The 20,010-nt window shown below is 40.3% G+C and overlaps 1 protein-coding gene and 1 pseudogene across 1 annotated transcript; both read left to right on the plus strand.

Moving 5' to 3' along the window:
• The first annotated feature begins 1,302 nt into the window (after positions 1-1,302).
• Positions 1,303-5,207, plus strand: LOC115790885 (multidrug and toxin extrusion protein 1-like). The gene is made up of 17 exons (XM_030744888.1): positions 1,303-1,425; positions 1,596-1,697; positions 1,916-1,984; positions 2,093-2,241; positions 2,484-2,526; positions 2,648-2,692; positions 2,773-2,870; positions 2,976-3,073; positions 3,179-3,292; positions 3,448-3,515; positions 3,622-3,734; positions 3,818-3,889; positions 4,019-4,088; positions 4,186-4,318; positions 4,454-4,548; positions 4,709-4,798; positions 4,920-5,207. The coding sequence occupies exons 1-17, from the start codon at positions 1,318-1,320 to the stop codon at positions 5,205-5,207; spliced, it is 1,755 nt and encodes a 584-aa protein (XP_030600748.1). The 5' UTR covers positions 1,303-1,317.
• Positions 5,208-5,369: 162 nt separating this feature from the next.
• Positions 5,370-18,445, plus strand: LOC115790412 (multidrug and toxin extrusion protein 1-like; annotated as a pseudogene).
• Positions 18,446-20,010: the final 1,565 nt, after the last annotated feature.

The following is a 20,010-nucleotide window of genomic DNA, read 5'->3' on the forward strand; positions in this document are numbered from 1 at the left end:
GAAAAAAGTGACATTTTTGGTTTCCTACCTATCCACTTTCTTCTGCTTATCCAATTCAGGGTAGTGGGGGGGCTGAAGCCTATCCCAGCTGTCGCAGGGTGAGAGGCAGGGTACATCATGGACGGCTCGTCAGCCTGTCACAGGGAGAGCACAACCATTTGCACTCACATTCACACCTATGGGCAATTTAAAATCACCATTTGGACTGTGGGACGAAGCTGGAGTACCCGGAGAGAACCCACGCAGACATGGGGATAACATGCAAACACCATACAGATGGTGGATTTCAACCTCTTGCTGTGAGGTAACAGTGCTGACCATGGTGGCACTGTGCTGCCCTGGTTACATACACATACATATCACCAAATTTACTTTTTAGAGAAGAATTTTGCCCAGATTGTTGAACCTGAATGTGTTTACTCGTGTAATAATAATGTCAGGTTTTCAATGACAGTAGTAATCAGAGTGACTCAGTGTGAGATTATGGAAACAAGTTTAATAATTGTATATTAATCTCCCACTCCCTCCAGCTGAAATGCATTACGTGGACTCCTGAATGTAACAAATAGTAACTCATAACATGGCCTTTGTACTGTGTTAGGAGTACTACATAACACAGCTGTATTACATAATGATATTTAGATTTTTTTTTGTCTTTCCTTTTGCCCACAGTGTCAAATAGCATTTATGAAACAAACGAGAACTGTGTCCTGCAAGTGTTTATGATAAGTTAGAGTGACTCGTGTGAATTTCTGGAAATTTTTAAATAAATTTTAATCTCCTGCTCCCTCCAGTTGAAATGCACCATGAAGACTCCCCAAATCCTCATCTCTTTGAAAGCTAACAAAAAATATAATCAGTTAGTGCTAAAAACATCCTTTTGAGCTCTATAAAAGAAGAACAAATGCAATCACAGTTTATATGTTTCTAGAGCACTGACTGCATAACCATAATGCTCTCCAGTAAGAAACCAAACCACATGACCTGCAGAGGAATCCTGAAGATAGCTTTTGTCCTGCAGAATGTCACCACTCCAGCATTGGAAAGGACATAAAATCAACAAGATTGCATAACCAGTGATACTTATTTATGAAAGATCTTGCATGTGCTGGCAGGCACTGCCAGACCTTGGTAATAATACTGTGAAAATAAAAAAAAAATTACAAAATAACCTAGAGGGATTAATTGGTAACTTTTTAAGACACTGAAACACTTTGGAGATCAGTGGTGGATCCTGTGCAAAGGGAGCATTACAGGCAGAAGTACCTGATGGACAGGGTCGATGCTTCAGTGGAAAAACCATCTGGTCCAGCAGACATGGAGATTTCCAGTAACAAGCTTTTCTGCTGCAGGTGGGTTCGTAACAAAGTCCCTCTGACCCACAGAGAGGAGCTGTATCACATCCTGAGGATGACAGGACCCCTGGTAAGGATTGACATTGTTTACTTACACTCTTCTGTAAGAGGTTATGTTGATCAACATTCCCATTTCTAATAACTGTTTTTAGCAATAGAAGAATAGATGAGCATCTCTGTATACCCATACAGTGAAACAACTGCAAAAATTGACTTTGCTGTTCATGTTTATCTTTCTAGCTGCTCTCTCGAATCCTCAATTACCTGCTTCCGTTTGTGGTTACCATGTTCTGTGGTCGTCTTGGAAATAATGTGATGGCTGGCTATGGATTAGCTTCTGCTGTAAGCGGTTGTCTGAACCACCGATGTAAAGAAATCACAAATTGAGACATAGTTTCAAGGCACTTAATGGATGGAAAATAGATATTTACAATTATGAACTCACCAGCAATAATTCTCTCATAAACCTGCTGATTTAATTAATATATTGCATATTTATCCTGGTGAACATTTGAGTTCTCTTCAAGTGTTCGTTCATGTCTGTTTCATACTCACTTTAGACCATTAATGTGACCACTGCAGCGACAGGATGTGGACTGGCACTGGCATGTGATACTTTGGTGTCTCAGGTTTGGAAAATTCACAATTTAATTTCCCAATTTCCCTCGGTACACATCCTAAATATTCTTTACTCATTTTCATAAAATCATTGACATTGTCTGTGTGCTGCTGTGAAGACTTTTGGTGGTAAGAACCTGCTGCGTGTGGGAGTGATCCTTCAGCGAGGCATCATTATCCTGCTATTGTTCTGTCTCCCCTGCTGGGGTCTCCTCATTAATGCCCAGGCCATCCTCTTATGCTTGGGCCAGGACCCTGAGGTGGCAAGGTAACTAAGCACACAGAACTTGTACATACAAGTGAGCCTTATTATCAGTCAGAACATGAGCTCCTTTCCTCTCAGCTCTAACAAATATCATCCACTAACATTGGTATACTGTACATATACTGTACAATAACTGAACATTTCATACTGTTAATTTGTTTTTGAGTGGTAGCAGAGATATCTGAACACTGAAACAGCCATTTCTCCAACTTTGACTGGATCTGAATACATCTGCTTTTTTCCAGAATAGCACAGCTGTATATTACAGCCTTCCTTCCTGCAGTGCCAGTGAGATGTGATTTTCTTTGTCTCAGCTTTTTGTGCAAATTCAGTAGTGACATATATGCACAACTTTCCCTGATAGCTGAATTCCAGCTTTATTTTTTTTTTGTCCATAATTGTCTTTTAGGCAATGTTTCTTCATCATCTTCAGGTGTCTTATCTGCAGAACCAGGTATGCTAATATTCGGTGTAATCCAACTTGTGAGAGAAAGGTAGGCTACAACTTGCATCATCTTGTGTTTGTGTATTCAGGGAATAATACTGCCACAACTGTACACTGCTGCTCTGGCAAACATAGCAAACCTGGTGACAAACTACATCTTTCTTAATTGGCTGGATCTTGGTGTTGGGTAGATATGCTCACAAATACAATTATATATAAGCACAACATGTTACATCTGAATAATAAATTTCACATACTGAACTATGTCCGTGGCTCTGCATATGTCTTTCAGCGGCTCTGCTGCAGCCAATACTCTATCTTGGATTTACATCTGTGCTTTTTTGTTTGCGTACATCTGGTGGAAGAAGCTCCATGTTACAACATGGGGAGGTGAGCGATTTCAAATTCATGCTCTCTCTGTGCATGCACACAGGAATTTCTTCATCCTCCATGTTATTCACACCACATAAATTAAGTGTCTCTCTCCCCCTGCAGGCTGGTCTGTAGAATCGCTGCAGGAGTGGGGCTCCTACATGAAGCTGGCCATTCCCAGTACCTTAATGACTTGTTTTGAGTGGTGGGTTTATGAGTTTGGAGGATTCTTTGCAGGTAATCTCAATGTATGATTAGAAATGTATAGCTCCCATTAACATGAAATATGTGCAATATGCAACATAATAAAGCCTACTTCTAAGATAATTGGTTTTAGAGCTGGCAACGCAGCCTGTAAGGGCTATAATTTCTTCTTTGTCTGTAATAATTAGGAATGCTGGGTGAAGAAGAGCTGGCAGCCCAACATGCTGGGATAATGGTGGCTTTCATTACTTACATGGTACTGTGTACTGACTGCAAATCTGAACATTACATTGTGTCATCTTTCATAAATATTTTCAGATTTGGGTGATTTATTGAACTTTTTCAAAACTGCGACTCCATAGTTCCCTCACGGTATTCAAGCTGCAGCATGTGCCCGTGTGGGTAATGCTCTCGGTTCAGGAGACACTGCCAGGGCGATTCTATCTGCCAAGATGTCACTGGCTCTTGCAGGTCAGTTGTAAATATTTTCTTCTGTGGTTTCATATTTATAAGCATTTAAAGTTTTTCAGTATGACAGATTATCTGCTTTGCAGTTAGTTTTGCAGTTGTTGAAGGCCTCATCCTTGGCAGCACTAAAACAGTGATTGGGTTCATCTTCACGTCTGATGAGTGAGTCTGTGCAGCTGCTAAACTCTACACTTATACAGCTTATACAGTAGAAGATCTATGCATAAGACTTGGGCTTAATAATCCATCCATCCATCCATCTATCCATTCTCTTCTGCTTATCCTGTTCAGGAAAATTGTAGCTCTGGTCTCACAGTTGATGAATGCCTACTGTTTCCTTCAACTTTTTGATGGCCTCGTGGTGAGTCTACCAGCCATTATTGTATGCAGAGCGACTATATTTGCAGCATGATTCCAAAAGCAACAGATTCGTGAAATTGGTTCTCCCCCCATCCCAGTGTGTGTGCACAGGCATCTTCTTGGGTACAGGCAAACAGAAGATACCAGCTGTGGCTAATTTCTTTGGATACTACTTCATAGGGCTTTCAATGAGCATTACTCTGATGTTTGTTGTAAAACTAGGAGTGCTGGGTAATTATATAAAGTACCTGTATTTTGTTAAGTTCACAGACATCCAAGAAGAATAAATTGTTGCATAGTAAAAGCCAGTTAATACAAGTGATGCTCACTGTGCTTCAATAGACTCATTTGTCTTTCTCTCTGCAGGTTTTTGGCTTGGACTGCTCATTTGTGTCGCCTTACAGTCCATCTTTTATGTCATTGTCATCTTCAAGCTGAACTGGAAGAGAATGACAGATGAGGTATATTACTGGCTAATGTAACAATGGGGTCATGCAGGGCCACAGCTGTTCACATACAGAAAGAGACTGTTTGATTTTTTTGAGGCATCTGAGAGTGAGACAAATCCATATGGGAAAATTTGGGGGGTTTTGCATCTTTCTATTTATTTATTTTTTTCAGGCCATAAAACGAGCTCAGAAAAAGACTCACATGACAGAATCAGACACAGATGCTGTTTCAGACGCTGGCCAAACATCAAGTAATGGGAAGGTAAGAGATCAAAATTACAAATCTCATCTTAATATATACTTCTTGTTACATGTTATTGCATTTATCTTTATTTAACTCAACTTAATAAAGTAATGGCAAATATGATACTTGTTCCTTCAAGTCTGGAGATGGCTACATGCCAGTGAGTACCAAATGCCAAGAGTCACAAGGTGCACGTGTGGACCAGGACCTGAAAATTAGCCGTCTTTCCACCACTCAGCTGATCCTCAGGCGAGGTCTCACTATGTTTGCAGCAGTTGGACTCCTTGCTATAGGAGCAGGTGTGCACTTCCTTGTGCCATTGCCAGAGACCCTGCCTGCAAACTTTACACTGGACTGGATCAATTCTACAGATACTCCTGATCAAATATTCTCCAGTGTGCTGGTCACATTAGAAGAGATGGCATAAAAACACAGAGATCTGAGCTCTTATGGAATGATTGTTGTGGATATTGAGCGAATGACTAATTTCATTGCAGATAATGATAAATGTGTAACTGTTTCATCAGATTTCTTGTTTTAACAATAAATTTCAGCATTTGCTAAGTTTTAATCCCATCTGGTTGAAATAATGGTGCTGGTAGAAATGACAACAGACATTCTATTTTAATAAATAATAACATTAAAGCATTCTTGGTTGAACTCTTTTGGGTGTTTTGTATTCAGCAGTCGTGGAGCCAGGCAGTTTATGTCAAGGTGGTCACGCTGACATGGAAATTTGCCTGGAGAGAAATTGTTCAGTTTTTGGCCACTCGCACTTTTAAGAAAAAGCTTTTTGTATGGACTGCTCAGATGATAAAAAATTGTGTGGGAAGAACTGCTGTATAGAAATGTTTCTGTTAAAAAAAAAAAAAAAGGTAGCTACTGAATGTAATCCCTGTTCTATGAGTATGTACAAAGACCCCTAAGAGGCTTCACTTTCAAATATATGGGGTAGTTAGAGGTTTTAGAGTGGCCTCCAGCTCCTCCAGCTCTTGGATAGAAACACCAAGGCATTTCCAAATCTACATGGGCACATAATTTCTTTAGCATGTCTTGGGTCTCCTGGTAGGACATACCCAAAACACCTCACCTAGGAGAGGTTCAGGAAGCATCCTGGTCAACTATCCAAACCACCTCAACCACTCAGTTTGCTGTGAGTAATAGCTTAGAAAGGTATTTGATAAGATATTTCATGTTCCTAGGATGTTGGATTGTTTAGTATTTCCAAAGTTTGTGAAATGCTGAAAGAGATTTTATTATCAGATTGTCTCCAACAATGGCCTGTTTTTTTTTCTTTTGGTCTACCATTGTGTAAATGTTTGATCTTTGCAGTTCTAAAATCCTGATGTTAATATTTTTGTAAAAATCCCTCAGCTGACATAACCAGAGGTAGTTACTTGTGTTTTACACACGTTTAATCACTCACATTTAATCACAATAATAAAATGTTCTGTGGCCCTTTGGGAAATGACGTGATGGCTGGCTATGGATTAGCTTCTGCTGTAAGTGGTCATCTGTATGCTCCACAGATGTTTGGAGGGTAACTTGAGAAACAGACAAATGAAGAAGTAATTTACTTAAGTCACCAAGATAATTCTCTCATGATCACTGGGGAACAGCACTTATGATTTAATCTATGCTCAGTACTTAACACTTGCTCTTATGAGTCATAGAAATTTTGCTTATAATAGTCTACATTCATTTCAGACTATTAATGTTAGCACTGCAGCAACAGGATATGGTTTGGGACTAGCGTGTGATACTCTGGTGTCTCAGGTCTGTGAAACCCATTCACCATGATGATAGAATACAGTGGAATTTTTCAGTGGCTCCAGTTTCTTGCTGCCATCTTTAAAATGCTGATTATCCTGACAGACTTTCGGTGCTAAAAATCTACTCCGGGTGGGCGTGATCCTTCAGCGGGGCATCATCATCCTGTTGTTGTTCTGTCTGCCTTGCTGGGGCCTCCTCATTAATGCCCAGGCCATCCTGTTATGTGTGGGTCAGAATCCCGAGGTGGCAAGGTAAGTACACGGTAACAATGTTGCAACAACTAGGACTAGTAGTTCTCAATTGGTGAATGACACAATGACCTCAACTAATTGTATAATGCCTCAATTTTATTGCATTCATTCTGCTTGACTTTTTATATTATTTAGAGAATCTTCAAAAATGGTTTCAGCACACAGTGCATTATAAACTATATAAATCAAATATGTCTTATAAGTGGGGTTAGCTGGACTCAGAGTGCTCTGGTTAAAGTCTCAGTTGATTTGCTCCTTGCTGACTCTGGGCTGTTCTCTATTTTAATTCTCCTTGACCTCATCTCAGCCTTGGATACCGTGGATCACAATATTTTCATCAGTCATTAGCAAAACAGTGTTGCTATCAGTGAATTGGTTCTGGACTGGGTTAATTCGTCTCTATGGAACCAGTAATTTTAAATAACTATTGGCAAAGCCTCAGCTTCTCATACTCTTTCTCTTGTTGGTGTTTCCCAGGGGTCTCTCTTGGGTCCCCTTTTATTTACCATCTTCATGACATCCCTCAAAAAAAAAAACACAATTCTATGTCCTGTTAAAACCTGGCACTACTGATGTCTCACATACATGGTCTTGCATATCTTACATTAGGAACTGGATGCCCCCAAAATTTCTGAAGATAAGTGACTAAAACTAAAATATTTATAATTACACCCTTCCCCAGCACTGGCAGCACTATTGATCTTTCCTCTAGCCAGAGCCTCGTACAGTGTCAAATGTCTGCAAAGAGGCTCACAACCTAGAGGTAATCTTTGACTCCAAGCTCTCTTTTGATACACAGGCTTCTAAAGTTATGCAGTCCTGTTTCATTTAGCTTTGACAGATATTCCTGTTTCATTCCGACTGAAGCCATCCATACTTTTATTTCCTCCAGACTCCAGACTACTGTAATGCACTTTACTATCTAGTCATCATTACACACATAAGCTCCAATTAATTCAGTTAAATTTACACCAGCCCTTGCAGCCCTTCACTGGCAACCTGTAAGTTTTAAAATCAATATTAAGATTTTATTGCCGGTTTTAAAACCGTACATCTGCAAGCTGCTGACTCCATTTGAGCCTGGCTGCTGCATGAGATCTTCTGACATGGCCTTGTTAGTAGTCCCAACTCATCTGGTCACTAAAGGTGATTGAGCATTTGCAGGCCCCGTGAGTGAGGAATTCCCTGCTTGAAGATCTCAGACTGGCTAACTCTGTAACCTGTTTTAAATTTCTTCCTAAATCTTATTTTTATTTTTGACTTTTGTATAGGATTGGAGGAGTGTTTTTTTTTCTCTTATTTCCACTGAAGTTGAAATTGCTTTTAATTCTACTGAAGTTATTATTATTTTTTTTAATTTGCTGTTTAGCACTTTGTAACTTTGTCTTAAAAAGTGCCAATTCCCGTTAACTCTTCATTCATTCCTTTTTTATTTAAAACATTTATTACAATTTTTTTTCATAAATGTGACATTTTTGAATTTCCAAATACTAAGAAAATACTCCTAAGCCACTCTGAAAATAAATTAAACTGATCACTGCTTTTTTACGTGAACTTAAGAATAGCCCAGCAATATATTATTGTATATCATATTCCTGCTGTAACAGTGAGTTGCTATTTTTCTCTAAGTTAATACAATACAGGTTTTAACAAATATTTGACCGTTTCTGCATTATGGAATTAATTATCACCTTATTCAAGTGATCTTGTTCTCTAGGCAATGTTTCTGCATCATCTTCAGGTGTCTTACCTGCAGAACCAGGTCAGTTTCTCTATGCTGATCCCATACTGGTTTTTATAAATGTCGTAAATGTTACTGAAACAAATTTTGATGGGAAAGCTTTAGATAAGTGGCAGTCTCACTGACTCCTGTTTGTGTTCTCAGGGAATTATACTGCCACAAATGTACACTGCTGCTCTGGCAAACATAGCAAATGTGGTGACAAACTATACTTTTCTCCACTGGCTGGATCTGGGTGTTGGGTAGGTCAACTCACATACACACCATCAAATCTGAATAAACAGACTTCACACACTGATATCAACCTAAATGTCTTGCAGTGGATCTGCAGCAGCAAATACTCTGTCTCCAGAGGTGGGAAGTAACGAAGTACAAATACTTCGTTACTGTACTTAAGTAGATTTTTCAGGTATCTGTACTTTACTTAAGTATTTATTTTTCTGACTACTTTTTACTTTTACTCCCTACATTTTTACACAAGTATCTGTACTTTCTACTTCTTACATTTTCAAACAGACTCGTTACTTTTTAACACGTCAGAGAGAAGTTTGCATTTCCGGTCAGTGCGCCGTCAAACATCAAACGATCTGAGCCTAAACGGAGGAATAATAACACATTAGAGACAATCGTACTGGCGTATCCTCCATCATCGGGGCTTATCTCGTACAAAGGGATTAAATACGCAAACCCATATAATTAACGTCTCATTTATAGCGCTATAATCAGGGGTTACAGCGGGCCGGACCGAGTCCGTAAGTTGCGCTGCGGCACATAAACAGCTTAGCTAGCGCTACTGAAGAGGAGCGAGCATGAAGGAAGTAACGTGTGGCAGGTAAATGCAACGTTTCTAAATGCTCAACAAATATCAGCAAACACACAAAGTGTGTGCAGTTTGTCACACAGTGTGTCTACTAGCTAAAAGAAGAGCTGCTGTATTTCAGGGAGAGCAAAGAGAGAGAAGTTCACTCAGAGATGGAGAAAGAGGACAGGAGAGGAAGAAGAGAGGTTAGAATTAAAGGAAAGGACTGGAAAATAAACTGAAGTATGCTGACGTTGTGTAATTCAAAGATTCTATGAAAATACTGCAGTTTAGGTTAGCTTGTTGTACTGTATTTACAGTAAAGCTCTGTGTTGGACTGGAGCACAGTGTTTGTGTTGATGGTCAGAGTTACAGGTTACATCAGTGCAGCAGAGATGAGTTTGAATCAAAGCTGCTGATGCTGAGATTCATTCACTAAATCCAACATTTCTACAGCCTGTATGCTGTCAGTGTAGGGGATGGAGATCAGCTCAGAGAGCTGTGAAATACTGGGTTACATCTTTGTGAGTTCAGTTCATCCACACAGAGCAGTAAACCTCAGAGCAGCAGCAGGTCAGCTGATCACAGCCTGCACACCAACATCATTTACTGGAGCTCACAATAGAAATTTGTGATTCTTCTCCCCATGCAGAGCCACTACAGCTGATCTTAGGGTTCCTCCACCTTCTGAATCCCACTGTAACCCCTGAGTATCCTCATGTTGGTGTTTAGGTGGAGGCACAGTCACCCTCTACTATGGAGGACCCAGAGAATAGAGCTGTGTTTAAATTCCCTTTCACAGTTTGTGTCCTATAACAGATTCAAGCTGAGTGCATTCATTAGGATTAAAATTTAGATTGGAGTAACGTTTGTATTCTCATGTAATATTATTTTATATTATTACAATAATATATAATGAGGTTCGGTTAGTTTTACACAAAAATAGCTTGTAGAAACATCCTCCAAAGAACTACTTTTACTTTCTTACTTTGAGTACATTTCAGAGCCTGTACTTTTTTACTTTTACTTAAGTAGAGAAGTTGAACCAGTACTTTGACTTTTACTAAAGTATTTTTTAACATAAGTACTTGTACTTCTACTTAAGTACAGAATGTCAGTACTTTTGCCACCTCTGTCTGTCTCAGATTTACATCTGTGCTTTTCTGTTTGCTTACATTTGGTGGAAGAAGCTTCATGTAACAACATGGGGAGGTATACTTAGAATGCTGAGGAGTTTTTGATCACATGGACCATGGTGCTTGTTCTACAAGTTTCATATAAATGAGTGTTTCTCGCCCCCTGCAGGCTGGTTTGTAGAATCACTGCAGGACTGGGGCTCCTACATGAAGCTGGCCATTCCCAGTGTATTAATGAAGTGCTTTGAGTGGTGGGTTTATGAGTTTGGGGGATTCTTTGCAGGTAATCCTCTTTTCTTTTTTCTCTTTTAGCTGATCTGAGATCAGCTAAAAAATTGAGTCATGCCTGTTCTTTCATCTTTGTCTGTAATGATCAGGAATGCTGAGTGAAGATGAGCTGGCAGCCCAACATACTATTTTTTTTTTTTTTACAATGTATATATCTTTATACATTCTGTTTTATTTTCTGTATATTTTTAGAAGTTCTATTTTATATTTTAGAAAGTCTGACTTTCTACTGCATGGCACTGAACAGGAATGGCCCTCCAATCTCATTGTATATTCTGTAAAATGACAATAAAGACATTTTATTATAGTCACTGCAAATCAGAGAATTTAATTCTGCCTTTAAAACCTTTCTTTAAATGCTTTTGAGGCCCCTAAGATCAAACCTTTTCCTTTTTTCATAATGATAAATCCATAGTTCCCTCTTGGTATTCAGGCTGCAGCGTGTGCAATGCTCTTGGTGCAGGAGACACTGACAGGGCACTCCTAACCAGCAAGATGTCCCTCACTCTTGCAGGCCAGTTAGAAATGGATCATGGTTTAGATTAGCTTCCCAGCACTCAACCATCGTTATTCAGATTTCAAAGCTCTTGTTTTCCAGGTAGCATTGTAGTTGTTGAAGGACTTGTCCTTGGCTCCATCAAAACAGTGATTGGCTTCATCTTCACCTCAGATGAGTGAGTTCAGCTGCATTCACATTCCAATAATAGTAATGCTCCTAAATACTGTTGTTGCATTCAAAGATTGGCAAAGATCTGCAAAATTTTAATGAAACCTTGTTCTTTCAGGAAGATCATAGGTCTGGTCCTGTTGGGGGTCTCCTGCATTAGCTGCACCTTTCTGCTTCGCACCACCTGCTGGGACTCGCTCTGTAAGTTTGACTGTGCTGTGCTGCGACTCCAAATGTTTATTCAAATCTGACGTAGTGTTTTTGAAGCTAGATACCACTTTGTCGCCAGCAAAGTCTGAGTGCCCAGGACATACTGCTGCAGAACTGATGACCTGCAACCTAGGGCGTCCTGGTGCCACGTGCACGCATGGAAATCCTTATATTTGAACATGGTGTTTGTTATGGACAAGCCGGGGTTTGAACAGAAGTCCAATAACAAAACACCACTCAGGTCCAGATCAGGCAGCCACCCCTCATTTCTTTATATTTTGCTTTTATGGAGCCAGACCTCTTTTTTTTTTTTTTTTTTTTTTTAAGTGGTATCAAGTAATAGTTCTCCTGGCTTTCTTAAGGGTTTTCAATTTATTTATTTTTGGACATTAGCTGCTTTCGTACTAATTTCAGTCCTTGTACCTGGTCATTTTCAGAGTATTTTTTTTTTCTTCATTTTTTTGCCTAGCTGCTTAACATTTACCTGTGAATCCTTCCAGAGGACACAGCACTGACGTGAAGCTGGGGCACTTGGATGCATGCAAAAATCCTGTTCCATTAGCCTGCAAACCATCATCTGAAATCAGTTCTGGGTAACAAGAATTTGGAAACCCACTGCTCCGTATTACTTTTGGTGGGCAAAACTCTAGATTGCATTTCAGAAAGCAATTATGTAGAACGCCCCCAGGAAGAGAGGGTCAGATGCTGACGCCATATATCACTGCTCTCAGTGGCATCAGATGTGAAAGACTGTGTCCTTTCATGGCAGAGCTCACATCTTTCACTGCCATCATTAACCAAAGTTATCAATATTTAACTGAACTTAATGGTCTGACTGCTCTGAAAAAAGAGGGTTAGGAGCCTTTCATCTTTATATATATATTTTGGGGTATTATGCTCCTCAGTGGACACAAGCTTCTGAAAATGTTCATGCTGGTTTTTACAATTCTACCATTTTTGCATTGAATTCGAAGCCAGTGAAGTAAACACAGACATCTTTTAAGCTCTCTCGTTAATGTTTTGTCAGCTCAGTAGCTCGTTAACACCAAACACGTTTCACTTGCAGTGTTGTGAAAGACAAAATGTAAGTGAATAATTAAAGGAGAACCAAATGCATAAACAGTGTCTCCTCAGCGGTGTGACTTTTTCAAGTTTGTATGAACACTGAAATAAACTGTCAAACAAAGATTTGGCTTCTTGATTTTTTTTTTCATCAATATAAAAACAGAGGCACTGTCACTGTGTACAGTTTTTCAGGCAAAACACAGATTAAAATCAGATACTGGAACTCAGATATTGTTTAGCCAAGATAAGCACATAAAGTTTGGTGATTAATTTTAAAACTTAAAATCAATTGGTCAGGATGTATAGGCTCACTTAGCAAAGAGTCAGAGTAACTAACTTTTCATTCAAAATGTGACTTCTAGATTTTTATACACAAGGCTTAAGAAAATGTCACGTCAATGTCAACTCTGAGATATATATAAGAAAAATACATCCATTTTCTTCTGCTTATCCAGGGCCAGGTTGCAGGAGCAGTGGCCTATATAGGGAAGCCGAGACCTCCCTCTCCCCAGCCACCTCGTCCAGCTCATCAGGGGGGACCCCAAGGCATTCCCAGGCCAGCCAAGAGATATAATCTCTCCAGCGTGTCCTGGGTCTGCCCCATGGCCTCCTTCCGGTAGGACATGGCTGGAAAACCTCACCCAAGGGGCAACCAGGAGGAATCCTAATTAGATACCCAAATCACCTCAAGTGACTCCTTTCAATGTGGAGGAGCAGCAACTCTACTTTGAGCTCCTCCTGAAAGCCTGCACTCCTCACCCTATATTTAAGGGAGAGGCCAGCCACCCTTCCGAGGAAGCTCATTTCTGCCACTTGCATTCGCAATCTCATTCTTTCGGTCACTAGCAAAAGCTCATGATCATAGATGAGGTAGGGACGTAGATTGACCGGTAAATCGACAGCATAACTTTCACACTCAGTTCCCTCTTTACCACAACAGACCGATGCAGCATCCGCATCCCTGCAGACACAGCCCCAGTCTGTCTGTCAATCTCCTGTCACTCGTGAACAACCAGAGATACTTAAACTCCTCCACCTGGGGCAGCAACTCATCTCTGAGCCAAAGTGGGCACTCCACCTTTTTCCAGTTGACGACCATGGCCTCAGACTTAGAGGTGCTAATGGAGGCCACCACCTGATGAAACCAACAGGACTGCCTCATCTGCAATAAGTAAAGATGAGATTCTGAGGCCACCAAGGTGGAATCCTTCCGCCACTTGGCTATGCCTATGAATTCTGTCCATAGAAATTATTAACAGAATCGGTGACAATGGGCAGCCCTGAAGAACAAGAAACAAGCCCAAATTATTGCTGACAATATGGACCTAACTTCTCACTGCGGATGTGCAGGGACTGAATGAACCGCAACAACGGGCCACCCCCCATAGGATACCCCGAGGGTATCCTATGGGGGGTATCCAATGGGGGTCCACAAACACATGTAGACTGGATGGGCAAACCCCCCCCACACACACACTTGAATATCCAGTCCTGGTGGCCACATTAACATGATGTTGTAGCACTAGCATTTGTGTGTCTGTGTGGGTAAAAACACAAACCAAAGAGGCAGATTTATTTATTTATTTTGTAGATGTCACTTCTAAACACATTTTGGCATCCACATGCACCGTTTTTCTGTAAAAAACAAAACAAAACAAAACAAAAAAAACCCTGAAAAAAGTGGCATTTTTGGTTTCCTACCATCCACTTTCTTCTGCTTATCCAATTCAGGGTAAGCAGATGGGACTGTGGGAGGCAACCAAAGTACCCAGAGAGAACCCACACAGACATGGGGAGAACATCCAAATTTCACACAGAAAGACCATGGCTAGATGGAGGATATGAAACCACGATTTTCTTGCTGTGAGGTAACAGTGCTAACTATGGTATCATCGTGCTGCCCTGGTAATTTCCCTGACAGAATCTTCCTAAAGGGATTAATAAAGTTTATCTAATCTATTCTAATCTAATCTATCACCAAATTTATTTTTTCAAAGAAGACTTAAAGAGAGGTAAAAGATTTTTTTTTTGCCTGGAATGTTGAACCTGAATATTTGTGTTTATAATAACGTCAGGTTTTCAGTAGTAATCAGAGTTACTCAGTGTGAGATTATGGAAACAAATTTAATAATTGTATATTAATCTCCCGCTCAGTTGAAATGCACCACATGGACTCCTGAACGTAGCAAAAAGTAACTCATAAGATGGCCTTTGTACTGTGTTACCAGCATAGGTGGCAAAAGTACAGACATTCTGTACTTAAGTAGAAGTACACATGCTTGTGTTAAAAAATACTCTGGTAAAAGTTGAAGTACTGAGTCAACTTTTTTACTCAAGTAAAAAGTACAGGCTCTGAAATGTACTCAATGTATGAAAATAAAAGTAACTCTTTGGAGGATGTTTCTACCAGCTATTTTTGTGTAAAGCTACCCAAACCTGCTATATTAACATAATAAAATGGTATAAACTGAGAATACAAACATTATTCCAACCTAAATTTGAATGAATGTACGCAACTTGAATCTGTTACCTAAAAAAAGACTTAAAAAAAAACACACTGTATCATTTCTAAATAATTAATTTGCCTTTTATTACATGAAATAAGTATCAATAGAAAACAGAATTAAATTTTTAGTAGCTAAACCTCTGTTTGCATTTACAGAGGTCAGACATTTCCTGTAGTTCTTGACCAAGTTTGCACACACTGCAGCAGGGACTTTGGCCCACTCCTCCATACAGATCTTCTCCGGATCTTTCAGGTTTCGGGGCTGTCGCTGGGGAACACTGAGTTTCAGCTCCCTCCAAAGATAATTGCCTTGACTGTGTGTTTCAGGTCATTGTTGTGCTGGAAGACCCAGCCATGACCCATCTTCAATGCCCTTACTGAGGGAAGGAGCTTTTTTTTTTTTTTTTTTTTTTTTTAAAAGCCTGTCATGACTGGCTGTTTTCACAATTGGAACGATGAACCGAATGCAATGATGTACCAAATATATTTGCTTTTACAAGAACAGCTCTATAAGTTTTCGATAGGCTATTCTTGTTAATCTTTGTATTTTTATTTTTTATTTAGTAATTTATGCCAGGCCTGACAGGCAATAAGGAAAGGGATAGAGAAGAGGGGGAAAAAAGCAAACAAAAAAAACAAAACAAACAAACAAAAAAAAACCGGGGGGGGGGGGGGGGGGGGGGGGGACAAAGGAGAGAAAGGAAAGAAAAATACTCAAAGATATACATACATACATACACACATTCACATGTCTATACAAATGCGTATACACATACACACAATTTTGCTGTTTGCAGTAATGTGTGTATGCGCCTCTGTCATGGAATGTACTCAATGAGGGTAAGAACTGCAACCATGCCCCCCGCGATCCAGAGGCAAATAGGAAAGGACCCAGGGGACCCAGGCCATCCACAGCCCACTAGGAGCTCAGAAGACCTGAGGCCACACATCCTGATGGCAACCGAGTGCACACCCCAGAGGAGGAAGTAGGAAGACCCTAGACGGAGCCCCCACGGCCAAAGGGCAAGAGTCCAGAGAACCAGAGGCAATGCGCAGCCCACCCCCCCGCAGGCCGGCACCCCCAGCACGAGCCAAGCATGCGGGCCCCGAGGCCCCAAGCGCCCGAGAACCGCCCGACACCCGGCAGAGCCCCCCAAGGAGCTTGTTGGCCAAAATCTCACGATACATGACTCCATCCATCCTCCCTTCAATACGGTGCAGTCGTCCTGTCCCCTTTGCAGAAAAGCACCCCTAAAGTATGATGTTTCCACCCCCGTGCTTCACAGTTCGGATGGTGTTCTTGGGGTCGTACTCATCCTTCTTCTTCCTCCAAACACGGTGAGCTCTAGTTTGGTCTCATCTGACTACATGACCTTCTCCCATGCCTGCTCTGGATCATTCAGATGGTCACTGGTGAACTTCAAATAAGCCTGGACATTTGCTGGCAGCGGGACCTTGCGTGCCCTGAAGGATTTTAATCCCTGACGGCATAGTGTGTCACTAATGGTCATCTTTGAGACTGTGGTCCCAGCTTTCTTCAGGTCATTGACCAGGTCCCCCCGTGTAGTTCTGGGCTGATTTCTTACCTTTCTCAGAAACGTCATTACCCCACGAGGTGAGATCTTGTATGGAGCCCCAGACCGAGGAAGACTGACAGTCATCTTGTGATTTTTCCATTTTCTAATAATTGTGCCAACAGTTGTCGCCTTCTCACCAGGCTGCTTGCCTATTGTCCTGTAGCCCATCCCAGCCTACAGGTCTACAGTTTTGTCCCTGGTGTCTTTTATACAGGTAATGAGTTCAAACAGGTGCAATTAATACAGGTAATTAGTGCAGAATAGGAGGGCTTCTTAAAGAAAAACTAACAGGTCTGTGAGAGCCAGAATTCTTGCTGGTTGGTACGTGATCAAATACTTATTTCATGCAATAAAATGCAAATTGATTATTTAATTATCATACAATACAATTTTCTGGATTTTATTTATTTTTTTAAGGGTCTGTCTCTCACAGTTAAAGTGTACCTACAATAAAAATTACAGACCTCTCCATTCTTTGTAGGTGGGAAAACTTGCAAAATCGGCAGTGTATCAAATACTTATTTTCCCCGCTGTATATGCACAACTTTCCCTGATACTGTAGCTGAATTTGAGCATTTTTTTTTTTTTGTCCATAATTTTCTTTTAGGCAATTCTTCATCATCTTCAGGTGTCTTATCTGCAGAACCAGGTATGCTAATATTCGGTGTAATCTAACTTGTGAGAGAAAGGTAGACTACAACTTGCATCATCTGGTGTTTGTGTATTCAGGGAGTTATTCTGCCACAAATGTACACTGCTGCTCTGGCAAACATAGCAAACCTGGTGACAAACTACATCTTTCTTAATTGGCTGGATCTTGGTGTTGGGTAGATTTGCTCATACAATTTTATACTGTATATATAAGCACAACATGTTACATCTGAATAATAAATTTCACATACTGAACTATGTCCGTGGCTCTGCATATGTCTTTCAGCGGCTCTGCTGCAGCCAATACTCTATCTTGGATTTACATCTGTGCTTTTTTGTTTGCGTACATCTGGTGGAAGAAGCTCCATGTTACAACATGGGGAGGTGAGCGATTTCAAATTCATGCTCTCTCTGTGCATGCACACAGGAATTTCTTCATCCTCCATGTTATTCACACCACATAAATTAAGTGTCTCTCTCCCCCTGCAGGCTGGTCTGTAGAATCGCTGCAGGAGTGGGGCTCCTACATGAAGCTGGCCATTCCCAGTACCTTAATGACTTGTTTTGAGTGGTGGGATTATGAGTTTGGGGGATTCTTTGCAGGTAATCTCAGTGTATGATTAGAAATGTATAGCTCCCATTAACATGAAATATGTGCAATATGCAACATAATAAAGCCTACTTCTAAGATAATTGGTTTTAGAGCTGGCAACGCAGCCTGTAAGGGCTATAATTTCTTCTTTGTCTGTAATAATTAGGAATGCTGGGTGAAGAAGAGCTGGCAGCCCAACATGCTGGGATAATGGTGGCTTTCATTACTTACATGGTACTGTGTACTGACTGCAAATCTGAACATTACATTGTGTCATCCTTCATAAAAAGTTTCAGATTTGGGTGATTTATTGAACTTTTTCAAAACTGCGACTCCATAGTTCCCTCTCGGTATTCAAGCTGCAGCATGTGCCCGTGTGGGTAATGCTCTCGGTTTAGGAGACCACTGAGTGAGTCTGTGCAGCTGCTAAACTCTACACTTATACAGCTTATACAGTAGAACATCTATGCATAAGACTTGGACTTAATTATCATTTCAGGAAAATTGTAGCTCTGTTCATAGTTGATGAATGCCTACTGTTTCCTTCAACTTTTTGATGGCCTCGTGGTGAGTCTACCAGCCATTATTGTATGCAGAGCGACTATATTTGCAACATGATCCCGAAAACAACAGATTCGTATCAAATATTATCAAATTGGTTTTCCCCCCATCCCAGTGTGTGTGCACAGGCATCTTCTTGGGTACAGGCAAACAGAAGATACCAGCTGTGGCTAATTTCTTTGGATACTACTTCATAGGGCTTTTATTGAGCATTACTCTGATGTTTGTTGTATAACTAGGAGTGTTGAGTAATTATATAAAGTGGTCGTATTTTGTTAAGTTCACAGACATGAAAAAGAAGAGAATAAAAATAAATTGTTGCATAGTAAGAGCCAGTTAATACAAGTGATGCTCGCTGTGCTTTCAATAGACTCATTTGTCTGGACTGCTCATTTGTGGCGCCTTACAGTCCATCTTTTATGTCATTGTCATCTTCAAGCTGAACTGGAAGAGAATGACAGATGAGGTATATTACTGGCTAATGTAACAATGGGGTCATGCAGGGCCACAGCTGTTCACATACAGAAAGAGACTGTTTGATTTTTTTTTTTTTTGAGGCATCTGAGTGTGAGACAAATCCATACAGTATGTGAGGTTTGTGGGGATTTTGCATCTTTGTTTATTCAGGCTGTAAAACGAGCTCAGAAAAAGACTCACATGACACAATTAGACAAAGATGCACATTAAGTAATGTGAAGGTAAGAGACATGTCTTGTTTTACTTTCTTATCAGTTTCTTCTTTGTGGTATTTTCCAGTCAAAATTACAAATCTCATCTTACTATATACTTCTTGTTACATGTCATTGCATTTATCTTTATTTAACTCAACTTAATAAAGTAATGGCAAATATGATATTTGTTCCTTTAAGTCTGGAGATGGCTACATGCCAGTGAGTACCAAATGCCAAGAGCCACAAGGTGCACGTGTGGACCAGGACCTGAGGAGCAGCCATCTCTACACCACTCAGCTGATCCTCAGGCGAGGTCTCACTATGTTTGCAGCAGTTGGACTCCTTGCTATAGGAGCAGGTGTGCACTTCCTTGTGCTATTGCCAGAGACCCTGCCTGCAAACTTTACACTGGACTGGATCAATTCTACAGATACTCCTGATCAAATGTTCTCCAGTGTGCTGGTCACATTAGAAGAGATGGCATAAAAACACAGAGATCTGAGCTCTTATGGAATGATTGTCTCACGACCTGAGCCAAACACATTTTTTAAAAGTGTATTAAAGGTGTTGCATGCATTTTTTCTTCATTTTATGAATTAAACCAGTATATTGATTGAATGACTAATATCATTGCAGATAATGATAAATGTGTAACTGACTGTTTCATCAGATTTTTATTTTTAACAACAAATTTCAGCATCCATCCATCCATCCATCCATCATTTGTCTCGGTTTTCCAGAC

This window comes from Archocentrus centrarchus, chromosome 13, assembly GCF_007364275.1.
Source record: "Archocentrus centrarchus isolate MPI-CPG fArcCen1 chromosome 13, fArcCen1, whole genome shotgun sequence".
Lineage (NCBI taxonomy): Eukaryota > Metazoa > Chordata > Actinopteri > Cichliformes > Cichlidae > Archocentrus > Archocentrus centrarchus.